Genomic DNA, 17,835 nt, shown 5'->3' on the forward strand with positions numbered 1-17,835 from the left:
GAGTACAGCAGGAACAAAACCATTGACTTAAAAATAGCTCCAACTAGTTTAATATGCATCAGTCTGGTTATTCATATCTGTCCCCTGTGATCTAAACATTAAATCAAAGATGTTGAACTCAGATGTTAGCACAGATTCTTTTTGTTTTTCCCCATGTATACACTTGTATGTAAATTTCTGGCCCCAAGCCAGGGGGTTTCACACAATCCTTCATCTGAATCAGTGTTTCAATAAAAAAAGGTAAAAAAATTAGTGGTAGAACATAGATCTGGAGGTCTGAAATCAGTTTTTATTATTAATAATCCTCTATTTTTTAAAATGATGGGGCAATGATATTTTCCTAGTTTTTAGAAAAGATTATTCCATTCTTTGCTAATGTAGCCTTATAAATATGCCAAACTGCTGACAGTTATATGAAAATTTAATACAGTGTAGCCTAAACCCCATTTTTGTCACTCAATTTAACATGACTTTTAGTAATGTTAATAGTTCATTGCCTATTTATACACAGACTGTTGGCATCTAAAATAATACTAATAATGACATTTTAATCTGCCTTATTCTCATAAATTATTTCTGATGCAAAATGGTTCCAAGAAGTTTAATAGAACTGCAGTATTAAACACTGACAAACAATGCTGTAAGGTTTTGTATCATAGAATCATAATATAGATTTATGTTTGCAAAGAAAATAGTCATGTTAACCAAGATGTCACATATCCTAACTAACAACCATTGCATGGTTTGGAACTTCAGCATTTACACTGCTCATGAAGTTTCAGGCTTAGAGCCGTGCAGACACAGAAGTAAAATTGCCTCTTAATTCCTGACCTTCACCACCACAGAAATGTTCACAACACATTACAGTATAGAAAAATAATAATAAGGAAAGTGGTTCATGGAAAGCTGAACTGCTTCAAATTCAGCTAACCATCTTTTGATGTATTTTATGTAAAAATGAGCAAAAATCATTTTCTGAAAGAAAACACAAAAAAAAATTCCATTTTGAGCTCTTCCTTCTTCAGTGCAATCAACTGGATTTACTGTATGAGAATACTGTCTTGTTGTCCTCTGCCTATTACAGATCAGCATCCTAGCTTTCACATATCCTCTTCTTTAGTTTCCTTCCTAACATAATAATCCCAAGAAAAACTTCTTGCTTCGATTACCTATGTTGAAAAATGTTGTTTGTCAGTGTCAGGGAGGACAAGGTGGCAGCACATTCCCAGCATCTCATGTGTAAATGTTCCCATTTCAAAACCACAGTAATAGTATCTAGAGAGCAAGAAGCACAGCTTTTTTTGTTCAGGATTTCTCCACTCTCAATGATTTACAATGAAAGTGCATGCACTTTTACTATTTACTATCTCTAGGCCAATTCTTGGATACACTGATTTTCTCACTATGTATAAGCAATTGGAAATATAATGTAGTCCCTATATTGATGAGAGTATTTTGTATTTAAAATAACATTTTTTAATTTTATTTTTGTATTCTGAATAACAAATTTAAAGAAATGAATTGCAGAAAATACATTAAAGGGTGCCTGGTAAGACATATAAAACAAGTAACAAAAGGAAATTTCTCTGGGGAAACAATGCACTTGAAAGTCACTATTCTCTGAAGATTCTCTATGTAGCCTCTCTCTTAAAAAATAATAATGTACAAAATATTTAATCTTAATTCTAGAAGTGATAGAACTTGAAACAAACATAAAATTCTCACATATTTTTTCAAATGCTTTGCACAGAATTTAGTAAATTAAAGGAAAATTTATGGTTACCCTAGGACATATGAAGTTATTTTTGGCAGTAGGACATGAACGAAATATGTTAAGTTTTTGGCATGAAGATGAAATGCAATTTCCCCCTCTCTTACAAAGAAAAATAATCCATAAAAAGATGATATGGATCAAAATCCTACAATGTTCAGTAAGGTTTTGATTACAGAGGCTGTAGTTACTCCTAGTTTGCCAATTTAATTTGCTATATAATAGCAAATAACTTTTCAAATTACCTTCAAAAATAGCTAATAAATATTTTAGTGCACCATCTCTAATATCTAGGTGATTTCTTTTGGGAATGCAATCATGTATCTTAAACTCCTATTTAGATTTATTTTGTAATGAACAGAACTCTAAGGAGATCAACTTTGATTCATGCTATTGCCTCAACAACAGAAAAATATTATGCATTTTGAATGACCACATAAGGTATTTTGCCATTTAAAAAAAAAAAAAAAAAGGAAAATAGCACTATTTTTGTAAGCTTTCTGCAAGTTTTGAAACACGAGATCATCCAGATGAATGCCTGCACCAAGACATCAATTATTTATGTCTTCCAATGGTAAATTCAATACCAGCAATGTCTGTGTTTTAAGTTGTTATGTACATATTTGATTTGCATGTTTCACTTGCTGTCACTACTAAAGAAAACAATGTGTCACTACACCAGCCTACTGTAAGTAATATCATGTCTTCTGGAGTATTATCAGCAGTCTGTGGGAACCACATTAATTCATTTCTGTGTGGCTGATGAACCATAATTAGCTTTACTGAACCAATAGTAGTGGAGAGAAGCTGTATTACTGTACATAATTAGCAGGTGAGCTGTTTGGGATCAATCCCAACAGATATACATTCTCTCCATGCTGTGACAGAAAGGGAGAAAAGAACAATCTCTAAATATAGTAGTCTCAGAGGCTGCTCTTATCAAGGCTGGCTGTGGCGGTTCTTTTGGGACCCTTAGATCAGCCGTGCACCAGACCAGACAGCCTCAACATCTAGCTATATACCACCCCTCACGCCTTCCCACAGGCCCTGTCCTGGCGACAAGGTGATTTAGCATCCCCCTTTGAGACTACCGGGACTGATGGGACACCAGCAAAGTAAACAGGTTCTTCACTGACAGTGTTTTTAGTATGCACCATCGTGTCCAAAAATCAACTTCTTTTGCTTATCAAACAGAACATAAAATGATATCTACTTTATAATTTTTTTTTTTTTAGAATATTTCATCAATTTTCATTTAGTGGAAAGATAATAATTCTTCATTCATTTTGATACCAACATCACAATTCTATATGGTTAGACATACCCTTCGTACTTTGAGTATAGCACAAATACGGATTTATCTAATTTTGTGAACTAGTTAGATCTAGTTAATGTGTTCAAGACATTTAGTAAATTATTGCTCCAACATTTTTACTTAAAACTGTAAGGAAAAAGGAAGTGCATTTCATGGCAACATTTAATTTTTTTTCCAAATTCCCATTAATTTGGCTTACTGGAAAGTGTTCATTATTATACCCAAACTTTTAATTACATGTCTCAGATGTGTACTTTTAATTAACTGATGACATTTTCTTTGTTCAATTATTGTAGTTCAATACAACTGTCATAAACTTATAAATTTTAATTAAAGCTGCCCCAATCTCTAGCTATATAATGTTCACATAGGAATTTGCCAAAAGGCTTAGCAGTAAGTAAACCGACAGCGAATAATCCCTGAATTGCCAGTGGGATTTGTTTAACAAATTATCATTTGTGTGCAGATAATGAGGTTCTACAACTTAACACATCCAGCAAAGATTTAGCACAATCATGTTTTAAAAAATGAGTAATACTCTGCAATTTACTTAATTAGTTATCACATTACTATTTTATATTAGGTGGTGAAAGAGAACAGGATTTACACATTCGCTAGAACACACACATTCACTAGAAGAGTATTTAATTTGTTGCGTCATTTTATTCATATCAGAATACAAGGAAAGGTTTGTTTTCAGGATAACTCTTCCCTGGTTTTTGAGCCAGAAGCCAACAGTGTGGAAATTCCCTCACTCCTAGGGAAGCCTCCCAGCAGCAGGGACCCTGCAGAAGCTCATCTCCCTGTGAGGCTGAATTCACTGGCAGTCCTGAAGCTTTCCAAAGGGTATGTGTGGAATGGCACTCGTTAGACTGACTGCATCAAAGCTGTTTGAGTTGGTTAATATACAAGAACTGATAAGGGCAATCAGGGCTTCTAAGAAAGACAGAGTCAAGCAAGCTGAAATTATCACAGGTCATTTACATTTTGCGGCTAGGATTTGGATTGGCACTCACACACATATGGCTTCTGCAAGTTCCAGAGGAAAAAAGCTCCATAGTTTTGAACGAAAATGAATTTTTAAAAAGAGAAAAATGGGAAAATATGCGCAACTTGATTGCATCAGTTTAGCAGGACAGATTGATGAAGCAATTGTATAATGGATCAAAAGTATAACTGCTGCTTTTTGAAGAACTGGTTGTGAACATGGTAGTACAGGAGGTGTTATGCACATATAGCAACAGCACAGTAGCTCAAATTAAAATTATATTGAGCTGACTTTATTTTAAAATAGTAATTTTATACTTCCCAGAAATGTGAGGGAATTCTCTACCAGAAAAAAGTGTGCAATGTACCTATTGTTAGCAGACTGGTCAACCTGGTAGTATGTAATATTATAAATCTAAACACAATATAGTGCTTAAGTTCTACAACCATTAAGGAAAAACTGAGAAATTTCTGTTAAGAAGGAACCTTTTTTATTCCTACATGTAGCAACGTGCAAGAATAAAGTAACATATACACCAATGACTCTCATATGAGCCTGACAAAGCAAATCAACTCTGCCTTGAAGGCTGAGACAACAAGGACATGAGTGAATGCTGCTCTGGTCTGGATTTCACACCCTCCATCCAAACCAGGAATGGCACATGCAGCCCCTGCAGCTACATGTGCACCCACTGAATGCAAGGGCTGAACAACATGCTTTGCACAGTGGTATATTAGACTGGAAAGAGGAAACGGTTGTTGCAAAAACAGTTGAGAAATTAAGCTTTTTTGACTTAATTACAGTTTTCAATGCTTTTGGGAAGTCCAGTTTAGCTTCCCTCTGTAAGAAACATAATGGCCTTAGTATATCATGAATTAGATTAAACTAGGATAAGGGGACGTCTCACTGACATGCTAGTTTGTTTCAGTAACACACAATTTATGGTCTGATATAGATAAGAAATACAGTCTGATAAGAAATAGAGATTTCTTCTTAATAGAATATTTACAGGGTCCAGGGGCTAGGCATGCAAAGAAGATGAGATGCGGATCAATTTAAAAATTTTTTCTGGAATGCTGGATGGAGTCACTTTGATTTAGAAAGATATGCAGTCTTTTCTTCCAGATCTCCAGCACATGAAAGTTATGGCATGGGCTTCAAGGCATGGCTAGATTCATGCATTCGAAATGGCAGGTAGGAAATCTGGTTAACTTGAAATATGATTATTAAAAATTTAATGAAACTGGGAAAGTGGACACAGCACAGCAAAGAATATTCCTGTCAGCAGGTATGCCCAGGAAGAGTCATCAGAACCAGCTCTATGTTGGTGTCAGCCCATAAAGGCTTGGCACACTTTGGCTATGTGTGGTACAGTAAACTTTAGTTGCAGTTAAAGGTTTGGATTCCCAAAAATCATGCAATTGAATAATGAAATGTGGACTGTGGTGACATCCATGCTGGCTCTCCTGATGCATTTTTGGTACAGGCACATTATCCTGTTTGAGACCAAGCAGAAATAAGGCTAATGCCTGCACCTCCAGGCCCTCTGTAGCAGCTGGGGTCATGCTTAACAATTTAGCAGAAGTATATTGCAGAATCTGCTCATATCTCTCCTTTACTCACTGGTGACCAAACCTACTACACTTATTATTTCAGCAAGGCTGAGAGACTTCAGAAGCTGGATTTAGCAGCGGAGAGAAGAAATATCCAGGTGATAGCATAGCTGTGTGAGCACAGCAAGTGTTAGCTGCCTGGTAAAGAAAACATGAGGTGAGTGAGCCCTATGGCTACTGCCAAAAGAAAAGGATTAAATAAAACCCTGGGGTCTCTGCAGGATTCAGAACCAAGCTGAGTTCTAGGAGCTGAGTTATTAATTTTAGGAAGTCTTCTAACCCCACAAAAGTATCAATTAAATGCCAGACATGTAAAGATGTGGGAGCATACATCCTCTCTTCAGATGACAAGGAAGCTCTACATGTCATTTAAATCACCCATGACTTACTTTCATCCACTTGCATGTCCTCACTAAACATGCATTGATCTCATTACATTGATAAAAATCTCTGCTTATCATCTGTCAGTCGTTCCACCGGCTGTTAGAAGCAGTTTCAAGTATAATTAATCAACTTCAAGTACAAGTAATTCTCATTTTCTAATATTTAGTCATTATTAGTGATGCTAACTGTGAACAACATTATTAACACCCAAGTACTCAGACCAGAAAAATCCTCTGTTTGGCACACAACAGATTGCTAGATTTGCATTCACTTGGATTTTTGCCACATCTCAGTCAATACAAAGAGGCTCCAGAGAAACCAGCATAGTAAGTGAAGCTAAATTACTAAACTATATAAGCTGAAGTTAATTAGTAAGGAGTGCTGAGGAAAACATTGAGATCTAAGCCCCCTCTGTCACAGAGACTAAGATACCTAATTCTGCATTACAAGGTGCTCTCTCTGTGCTAAACTGTCACAAACTCCTGTTCCAAAGTCAGTACTTTTCTTTCTGAGATCAGGGTGTTGGTCACTTCATCACACAGGAGAAAATGATTCATACCATCTTCAGCAGCTGATAGGCTTCTGGGAAGAAGGGACTAGACAGTAAACTCTTCTCCAGCTGTACTACTTTGAATCAAATATTTAAGTATTCCTTAGAGCAGAAAATAGAATTCAACTTTTCCTTTCTCACAGAATTACTAAATTTTAGAGTACTTCTTATCACACTTTCCCTCTCTAACCCAAACACTAATTGCACTACACAAGCTACAACAGCTTACCTGTTAGGGACAAAGATCAACTGTCAAATACCCACTTTTTGACAGTTAGGATAATCTCCCTGAAGATAAGAGATGTAATTTCAAACTCCTTCACAAAAATAAAGGATATGAGTTCTGATTAACTAAATCTTCCTGAGAATTAGATGACTAAAATGCCTATTTCATGAATTCCAGTAAGACAAAGGTAAAAGATTGAGGTCACAGAACTCTGTGATTTAAGGAAATATCTCTGTGCATAGATGTAAAAATTTAGAGAATTGATATAAAGAGAGAGCAAGATGTGTGGGGTTGTTCCAGATGTAGTTTGTCTGGACCTTACGCTTTACAATTCCATTTCTACACGTCAACATGCGCATCTTTATACTGAATACTTACCTTTATGCTTCCTTTTCTGGGATGAGGCTTAATTCTGCTAAAACACTGAGATAAGTGAATGAAAAGCACTATTGATTATAAAGCATATGTATGGTGTATATACTGCTAGTTTGCACATCATTTAAGTACAGATCAAAGCAAATAAATTACAATGAGAAAAATAATATCACAAACAAGGAACAAATTCAAACATTTGAATGAAGGAGTTATACAGCTGCTCAGAAATATTTACCGAGGAGAGAGGCTCCACAGGTTCCTCCATTCTGGCAGTAATTGTAGCAATGATTAGTTTCACACCTCTCACCGGAGTAACTTGGCCAGCAGTGACATCGGGGATCCCCCTTCTCATTTATAATGCACTTTCCTCCATTTTCACAAGTTAATTTACAGGTATCATCTGCAGCAAGAGCACACATGCAGAGTTCTTTTCAACAATCCCATTTCATGTAATTGGCAAAACAGAACTTTGCATCTTAAATAGAGCTACGGGTCTCTTTCGGGGGGGTGTGTGTGGGGTGTGTGTGTGTGGAAATACCACTTTTCAAAATGGAGACAGTAAACTATCACTTCTGTTTCCACAGTGCTAGAAAATAATACGCACTTAGAAGACCATAAGCACTGGAAAGGCTGTCGGAGTGGTGGGGGCTGCACTCGCCTGCACAGCAGGGCTGGGCGCTTGTACCCTACTGAGCTGGGGGCCTGTGCGTGGTGGTTACATTTCACCCAAATGATGCTGCAGGAAAGTTGACCTCCTCAGGCTGTAAGTTAGTAATGACAGTATGAATTCTTGTCTGAAATTATCATTCCTAGTTAGTTTAAGAAATGAAAAATTAATGTTGCTTTCACCTGGGGGAATCTCATAAAACTTCCCAGTCATTTTCTGGTGACCTCAGCCTTTTCCTATTTGATTTTCTGGATCTCTCTTTCACTCTATTAACTAACACCCTTCTTAACTAAACCCTATCCAAAATGTTTAAAACAAAATTATTCAGCCTTTAAAACCTCCTCAAAAAATATTTGCATACTAACTTGTTGCTCCTAAGCCATATTGGCTGATTTATTTTCTTGTCTGCTCAGTCTGTAAAATCACTGAGAAGAGATACTGCCTGCTGCTCTGCATTCATTGAGTGCTTATGGCAGTAGTGCCACTGTCTTAGCAACGAGGTATGAGGTGACACAAATTTTGATTGGGCTGGATTCCATCTTTCCATAAAGCTGTTTTGCAATTAGAGTTGTGCCTGTCTAGGACATACTTTGAAAAAGAAATCTCTATTCATTCCAGTGAACAAGATATAAAATCATTCAATGACACCAACAAGAAATTAATTATAGACTAGCACGCATGCAATGCTCAAACATCCAAATAACTGTAATCCTAAAAGAAATAGACAAGCACCTTTTCAGCCCAAAACATGCTTTCAGCAATAAGACCTTTCATTTCTCACACAGCAAAATAAATCCTGTGAAGCCAGACTGCTTCCTAACTAATCCAGCATTTGAGCCTACATGGTTTTTAACAAAAGGGCTACCACAAACACTGAGAAGTCTTCAGTAATATATCCACCAGCTGCAGATGTTTTGCTGAATTAATCTGTTTTAGTTAAACAACTAATGAAAAAGAGTCAAGGTTCCCATTTGTCCTATACTTGTTGAGGTCTGACATTGACTCACACAGGCACACCTTTAAGCATCCTTTTTTTGATGTTTAAAGAAACATATTGTGTTGTAAGTGCAGAATTTAGGAATGTTGGATATCCTTGAGCTGAATAGTTCTCTCCAGCACAGATTCTGCAGAGTCCAGTAATATAACTGGACTTATGCTGCAGCCTTTTTTTGGATGCACCCAAGTCTCTCTCTCCTGCCTGTGTATGCCCGTCCTTGGCAGGGTCTGGTTGCCTCCGTCCACAGCCAGTGCTAAGATGGTGCAGACATGTAACCTGGGATCAAACCTATTTAAACAAAACTTCTGGGAACAGATCATCTTTCAGGCAATTGAACCTCTCTCAAATTAAGCATAAACTAAACAACAAATCTAAAAGTTATTGCGTGGGACTGACTGGCACATCATTATTTCAGGTGTTTTACAGTAAAAACATGAAACACCATATGCGCTTAATTTTTTTTGTATCCACTCTGGATATATACATCTGCTGTAACAAAGCTCCTTTGTATTTGGGAGTCTGAGGATGCCTCTGTGTTTTATTTATTTGAGTGGTTCATTAAATCCTTTGATGTTCCATGAACCATTCTTCAGTTACTCATTATAGAAGTTGTTTAAATGGATAATGTAGCATATCTTATTGGAGAGAAGGTCTATTTTTGTTTTGCTTATCTTATCTGTTTTACTTATCATTAGTCATGTGTTTATAGAGCAGAACTTGGTAAAAATGGAATAAATAACACTGAAGTACAGACAAGTGCTCATTTTTATGAACCTTTCTGATAACACATTAAAAACATGTTGCATTTCTCTTTCAGAGCAATTCCGCAGAATTAAGACATAAAATTTGAGAAAAAAAAAATGCAGGAATTAAGACAGACTATGAATTCAAGAGAAAAATAAGAGTATCAAAAGGCATATTTAGATCTATAAAACATGAACTACAAACTTGAAAGTTATCCTAACTGCACTAAAAATTACATGCTTTCATATTTTCAGGAAAATATACTGAGCTAAAAATTGCCCACAGTAATGATTTTCTAAACCAACTGGCTTTCAAAGATTTGGACACTCATGTCTCATACTTTTAAAATGCAATATATGTTATAACTTGTATGCAATAGTCAACGGAGAAGGTTGCTGAAAAAACATAAGAGTTTGTAATATTTTGTATCATTACAGATTATTAAAATTTGCTACTGATATTGTTCTCTACAAAACATTTTAAATCAAAGAGTTTCAATGCAAATCTAATCTGAAACAGAGAAAAGTTACTACAACAATTTTGAACTTTAAATAAGCTAAGAAATAAGACTGAAAGATGTAACGGATAAGCCAGTTTTAAAATAGCATGTTAGACTTTTTAACAATACAGGGGTTTTAATGCTGCTGCTTTGTTGTCTGAAGGTAAATACAAGAATCAAATTACTCTTGCTCAACTGAGTACAAAAGGGGATAAGATGCCTTTGTGTGGGAGACAGGAGCAGAATGGTCCCATACAAGAAGACAGGAAGAAAAAGAATACAGGAGAGAAACACAGAAGAATTGTTATAAAAAGCTGAATACTCTTAATTTGAATTACTGAATAAAAACCTCTGAAAGAAGAGCTGGGAACAGCTCTAGTAAGCATCTAGTATTGGAACAAAGTATTTTTTTTTTAAAAAAAAATCAGGAAAGTTTTTATCTGGAGTCAATTCAATACTGCTCTGATCTTGCTGAAACTCAAAGATGTCTCAGCTGCTCTTTTCACTTCTGAAATGACAGAAGTAAATAATTTCACTTGTTATCCTACTCCTAGTCTAGCTACAGGATCTCCCTAACATGAAAGAAAGGAATGGGTTACAGGTCATGTAATTTTATATATTCTCTCCTAGCCTGGTTATCTAGTCTTCTGCTGCCGCCTTCTTCCTGATATGACTGACACAGGCATTAATGGATATATGGCTTATTTGCTCTGTCTTTGACTCTTCCTTTTAACAGAAAGAAAAAGGAAAATCTTACACAGAAGAAACACTGATAAAGGAACAAAACAAAGCTTTGTGAACTCTACTGGAATTTTTACTTTCACTCGTTCATTTTTTGATATTCCATCCCTCTCGCCCAATCACACACATACATTTATTGGCATTTCTATAACAACCCTTTCTTTCTTAAGAAAAATGCATTTTACTTTTTGCTATTTTTTCCCTTTGAAATATCCACTGATTTCTGGAGTAGGCAGTTAAATGGGGAGATAACGCTGTAGAGCACAAGCTTCATGAACTATATCCTCTGGGACAAGAACTGTTTCCCTCCTCACAGTGGAAAATACTCATCTCATGGGGCAGAAAGGTATTTGTTCTTGCCTATCCTTCAGACAAGGATATAGCTCATCCTTCACAGAGCTGAATGCACCTATTCAATAGAGCGCAGAGTTCTAATGTTATGGTAAGGTTGTATAAATCTTCCTGTTCCTCCAGATGATGATCTTACTATCTGCCAGCTTTCCATATGCTGAAACTTATCAGAACAAGTTGTAATCCCCAAATTTTGTCTGAATGCTGTAAGACAGATCTTCCTCTTCATTTTCCCTTCACATTTTCTTTTTTTCTTTTAAAAATCTGTTTGCTTTACAATTTGAAATGGAAGAGAAGGGCTAAGAAAAGGATGCACAGTGAGAAAAAGCTGACACCTGCTGTAATGCAACCCATTTTTTTCTGTTCTGGGAAATACCAGTCCCAACAGGAATCCCTTTGTAAATACAGAAGATACTGCTGTAAACAAAAGATTTTTTTTCCAACCAGAAGCAGACTTCTGTGGACCCCTGTTCTATCTGATGCCTAAAAAGACTGAAAGCGGGAAAAAACCCAAGATAGCATGGATTGAACTGCCATAGCTTTTGCTAGTACAGCTTCCTGAGGCAGACTTTTTGGGTGAAAACGAAGATATATAGGGATTAAACTCTAGATCCCCAGCCAAAGCACTTGGTCTGCCTGCAATCTATGTGTACAGTGGGCAAGTCCCCACAGAAATGTGCTGAAGGAAACACGATGATAAATTAAATGTTTCATCTCTGTTCAGAAGCAACATCAGATCTGAGTCTTCATAATTTTTCTCAGGCTTTTCATCCAGCCAAGAGAGCACAAATACTCCCTTCTTAAAATGAGAGTGATAAACGTGCAGCTCCAGAATACGGAACTCTTGGAAGTGTTCATTACTCTTGCTCATTCAGCTGTGGTACACACTGTCTTCCTCCAGTGCAAGTCTCTGTATTTTCATCCTCCTGGTACATTTTTAGCTTCATTGTGCTGCATACAATTAGATACAATAAACCTAATGGTTGCAAATCCAGTGGTCTTCTTTAGGAAAATGAAGTGGTACTCTACCCATTTGAAAACTAAATGGTAGCTTCTAAACTGAAAAAGTCAGGCCTGCTATAGTCAATAAATAAACCACAAAAGAACTGTGCTCTGTCAATCATAATCATCTAGGGAGAAATGAGATGGAAGGTTATCTGGGAGCACACAGGAGCTTGCTTTCATTTTGTTACAAAAACATTCTGAATGATACAACACACATATGTTGTAATAATTCCATCTTGAAAAAGCCAAATCTAACCCAAAAGCTGTTTCTCATCAGTTGTGTGAGATGCTGGTGAAACAGCTGTCTGAAGCAATCTGGATTCAATCTTACAGAAAGTCACTGAGGATTCAATATTTAGAATTCCTCACGTAGGATTTACGAAGAAAAATCAACTGAATGGATCAAGCCAGTAGGAATATTATGCAGAATTTCAAGACTTAGCTCAATTTTATTTTGTTAAAAAAATCCCCAACAATCCAATAAACAAGAATCCAAGCCAGTTTTTGGGATATAGTCACTAGAAACAGAGCAAGACAGAGATTACCTACCAGTCACCACCAACCTTAAGGTAGATTGACTAACAAGAAATTGTACAAAGCGTGTAAGGCATCTTTATAACAGTCATGCCAAGAACTTCCGAAATGAAGAATGGCATAATAATGTTGAAAATAATCATTATTTGTTGGAAGGCATTTTTCACAAAGATAGAGACATATGCACTGTCAAAACAGAATCTTCAAACACAGACTCTCCTGGGGTCACTGTTCAAGATGGATGGGAACTGGAGATAAGTGTTCCATTTTGACTCTGTCAAGCCATGGAAATCTACTTCTAGCTTCCTTACTACATTTTAAAAGACACAAAACACTTAAAGGGACTAAAAAGTATTATGAATGTTCAATATACTACTGTTTACTATTGTAACTTGAATTATATATCACTCAAAAAGTACAGTTTAGTCACACTAGTTCTTGATCTCCAAAACTACTACTAATTTGTGAAACTAAAAGACTTCTTACATTACGGGAAATAGTTACTGTGCAAGTACAAAACAACCAGTACACCTCAATTCTATTGCTACATGAATGACGTCCATTAAGAGACTTAAAAAGTTGAGCGTTCAGATCTGTAAATTAGTGGTGTTATATTTTTGAACACATAAAACATAATGTACATAAATCATTGTAACCTATCTACTATACAACTATTGCATTGTGATCAAACCAGTAACAAAACCAAATGAATAGATCGGTTAAAAAGTGTTTAACAGATACACATGTCTCAAATTAAAATCTTCTGGACTTCATTCTTTTAGGGACAAATGAGAAGACCACCAAAACCAACAGGAATATTTCAACTGACTTCTAATCAGGATTTTATTGCAGACCAACAAAAAATATGACTATATAACCTCCCTTTGGATTAATGTCAGGTCACTCTTCTATAATACACAGATTTTGACAGCCACGTAAGGCAGGAATTGCTGTTCGGGGTTTCTGACATCCATAACTATGCCAAAAGTGCTCTCAGACAATGAAGACAATATAATGGTAGATTTAAACAAGCTGAATGTGTGTGGTTTGGAATATTTCATATACATTTTCTAGCTCTTCATCAGAAAAGAAAAGGAAGACTACAGCTGTTTTTTTTTTTTTGTTTTTGTTTTTTTTTTTTTTTTTAATTCCATACTGTATAATTTCCTAAAGGAAAAGAACCTGGTTTAGAACTTGACTTGTCTTTTGTTTGCAGGCTATTAGTGATCTATTAACAGCAAGTGGGTTGTTAGCCAGCCATTAACTATAAACCCGGATTAATTCAAGATGCTGATCTTGAGGACAACTCTGACCCTTCCAGGAATCTCTGCTGAACCTTGGAAGCCTAAGTGGAGTGTCAGCATGAGACAAACATTTAACATTCACTTCATACTTTTTAAACAAAATCAAAATAGTGCAAAAACATACACTTTTTAGTGTGCTATGCTACTGAGGCTTGTTTCAATTCATAATTTATAATCTGTGAGGCTACAAAACCTTCAGTCTACTATTACAAAAATAACATACAAGAAAAAATGTACAACAAAGCATATGCTAGGCATTACTTGAAATATAACTGTAATCAGAAAACTAAGAAACACTTATTCAGCAGCCCTTTTAAAAGGCATAACAGATATTGAAGTTGTGGGAAGATACTGAAAATTATCAATATATTAAAAATGCTTCTCTAGGCATTTCCTATCTATCCATAAAAATTTACAACCAGCAGTGAAATAATTTAAAAGCCTCTTCAGATCTTTCTCTAATAAAAACATAACTTCCTGAAAACTCTACTATGGCATAATCCTTTGCCCCACTAGTAAAACTAGCATTACTGAAATTACAGGTTCAAACTACTACCAATCACCAGTCAAAAACAATATTCTTTTATTTGTCCTTTCTCCAACACCTAAGTAGTAAGTATGGGTCATTTGAAATAATTTTCAGGTGGTACTGTATCAGCAGAAAACCTTGACAAGTATCCATCTTAGACAAACAAAGAGCTGACACTTGGAGGGGCAGGGAAGGTGGATGCTCTCTGAAGACAAAGGGTGTTTAGACTGACTTGTCTCAAGAGTTAGAAACCTTGTACACTACACTGATGTTTTCTGTGACACCTACTTCAATGACATCACCTCTCCCCTAACAGCGGAAATGGTTGTAAAACAGCTGTAATCTACTTTATAGTTTTATAACTATTATATAAATACACATTGATAGATATTCAGCCAACGGTGTACAGTAATAAAGCTTTTATTTACTGTATTTTTGCTAGAGCATGGTGTAGTACATATAAAAGTTGGTACTGTAAATGCATTGCATACAATGTACTCCTACACAAGCAAAAACCATGAATGGACTTGTTATATAGGTCAAGTTTTCTAATATTGTTTTATGCTCTAAGTTATTCTTGAATTTCTTGATAAAGAAAGAGAAATGCTGCTAGACAGGACAGCTTTATTAATACCACATCATAAACCACAAAAACACAGTTTTGTTAATTCAATATTTAATGACTAGGAAGTATAAATAGGTGAGATTTTCTCCACAGAATGATGACATTTCAGGTAAATTAATTTAATTGCTAAATTGAGCATTTTAAGTACTGTGAATCTCACCTAAATATGTATCACTTACATTTCTGAGCCTGGAATTGAACATTAGAAAAACATCCTAATACATTCTGACTTTTCATACACGTAAAAAATCCTATTCTATGATTTCTAGAACCTTTTAAAATTCAAGCTGGTTAAGAATTCATTCCAGCAGTCTGACTATCTTAGGTTTGGCCTCGATTAGAGTGAGAATAGTTTTAGAGTGCTTAATAATCTTCTTCTATGGAAAAGATTACTTTTTTTCCCCATAAAATATAGCAAGAACGTAATAGGTCTTTTACCATGAAGTCTAGTTTCCTGTGTCTTAATAGTCATTGTAGATGTTACTGAAAGATATAATTTTAGATAAAAATATTTCAGTTGTTTTTTTCTTTTTTTTGCCTGTTACTTCAAAGTCATTATTTGCTATGTTGCTCTTACTGCCTTTTCACTATTGCTGCAGTCTAAGCAGAGGTGTTTCTTGATGGTCTTTGAAATTATTTTTTTCTCCTGAATGGCTAATGTTTAATTTGGAATCCCAAATGCTTCAGAGCTTTTCAGACTTCTTTCGGTCGATCTATATACCCATTCACTTTTAAATATCATCTTGTATCAGTTCAGCTGAAAGCTAATTTTTCATTTTGATGAATATAAACAGGGTTTTTTTGAATGAGGGATTTTGTTTCTTCATATTTCATTTCCATTTCAGGTAAGTAATACGTATATTGAACAACATCACAAAGCTCTTGATTCACAGACACCCTAGCCTTTTGCAATGACAAAAACTGACCAGTTGTTTATTTTATGGTTCTTAAGCAGTTTTCAATACCTACCTAAGAGGCTCTGATCAATGCATGTTCCATTCACCAATGATTTTCCTTCTGGACAAGCACATGTTGCACCAGAAGGGTTGAGTAAACAAATGAATTCACATGTCAGGTCCAAGCATGGATTAGGCACTGTTTAAAAAGACAAAATATTAAAAATATTGATTTTTTTTTTTAAAATAGAATTACACTGTGTTCTAGAACTAGGAAAAAATAATCAGACATAAAAATTCTGATACACTTCCACTTACCAGGTTATCAACAGCCTGAAGTCAATGAACACACTCGCTCAAATGGCAGTGCAAGACTCACACCAGAATAGAATTTATTCCAGTAACAAAAAATGTATTGGTAATACACAGTAAAAAACCTCATCTTATTGTGGCTAGAGGTATTTGTATTCAGCTCTCTTCTAATTTTTTTTCTACCTCATTTACAGCACAGGTACACAAAGCAAGCATTTCTCCAATGTCCTTTCAAATGAGAGAAAATGCATCAAAAAATCTAAATCAAACTTATATAAAGAAATATGACTAAATCTATTTTCAGTTTGTACAATCAGGCTCTGTTTTACATTTATACAACTTGGTTACTTTTTTTTTTCCCTGAGGTGAACTTGCTCAATATTGAGTTTAAAGTAATTATGCTTACTCACAGTCCATTTGTTTGTAGCGGTGAAAAATCAAGGCACTTTTTGCTTTATCAACATCCACACTTAGATATTCTACAAGGCTCCTGCCAAATTTGTGTACTCTAAATGCACCGTTTTTAGGACCTGCTCCATAGATGTAATCCTCAAAAATGTCAATTCTATGTGGATGCAGTAGACCTTAAATAAAAATGAATAATAAATACAAAAACATGTTCATATTCAAATAATAAACAACTTTGTTTTAATAATAGCTTCAATTGTATTATTGCAATTACCACCTAAAGGCATTATTATTCAGATAGCTTGTTTTGTACCCACAAAGATTGCCTCTGAAAAAGCAATCTTCTTAAACAGAACTCCTCCCATACTACAGGCTTTCCACACAATTCAGTCTCAGAAACTGATTGATTATTGAAAAGTAGGGAAACCCTACAGTAACAACTAGTGAATTAGAACATACTTAGGCACAGCACTTTAATTAGAAGTATGTGACAAGGAAGAAACAGATTTTGCTGTACATAAGAGAAACTAACCTGACAAAACATTTCTTCAGCTCTTCTTAACATCTTTGAAATGCTCGCTTTCATACTACACTTTTTAAAGTCATAATTATAGAAAATTAATGCAAAATAAAATGTTAAGACTCTACCAATTCCTTCTTTTTAAGGGCTACAAGTGCTGATTAGATCACATAGTTGGATTTCCGATGCACAACTGCCTGTAGAATTTCAAACTTTTACCCATGTAACAAGGCAATAGCTTCTGACTAAAACTTCTTCGCCAGAGATGCCTCTCTTCTTGATTTGAAGCCATAAAGAAACAGAATCTATCATTCCTTGTGATACCTTGTTCCTACTATTATCCACATTTACTGTAAAAATGGTTTTATATTTCACTTGTATTTATTTAGTTTCAATCTTCAGCCTTTATTTGTTCCTACTGTTTTTTTTCACTCTATCAGTATTTGGTACTCAGTATTTTATTTCAAGAAAAATATTTATT

At 35.3% G+C, this 17,835-nt stretch overlaps 1 protein-coding gene across 1 annotated transcript in view; it reads right to left on the bottom strand.

Moving 5' to 3' along the window:
* LRP1B (LDL receptor related protein 1B) overlaps window positions 1–17,835 on the bottom strand; it is a 751,404-nt gene that overhangs the window by 31,414 nt on the left and 702,155 nt on the right. The window contains exons 80-82 of the mRNA XM_074873779.1: window positions 16,837–17,010; window positions 16,188–16,313; window positions 7,458–7,622 (exon numbers count right to left, since the gene is read on the bottom strand). Coding sequence (XP_074729880.1) covers window positions 7,458–7,622; window positions 16,188–16,313; window positions 16,837–17,010 — 465 coding nt within the window. The remainder of the gene's footprint in view (window positions 1–7,457; window positions 7,623–16,187; window positions 16,314–16,836; window positions 17,011–17,835) is intronic.

The sequence above is a fragment of the Strix uralensis genome, chromosome 6 (genome assembly GCF_047716275.1).
Source record: "Strix uralensis isolate ZFMK-TIS-50842 chromosome 6, bStrUra1, whole genome shotgun sequence".
Classification (NCBI taxonomy): Eukaryota; Metazoa; Chordata; class Aves; order Strigiformes; family Strigidae; genus Strix; species Strix uralensis.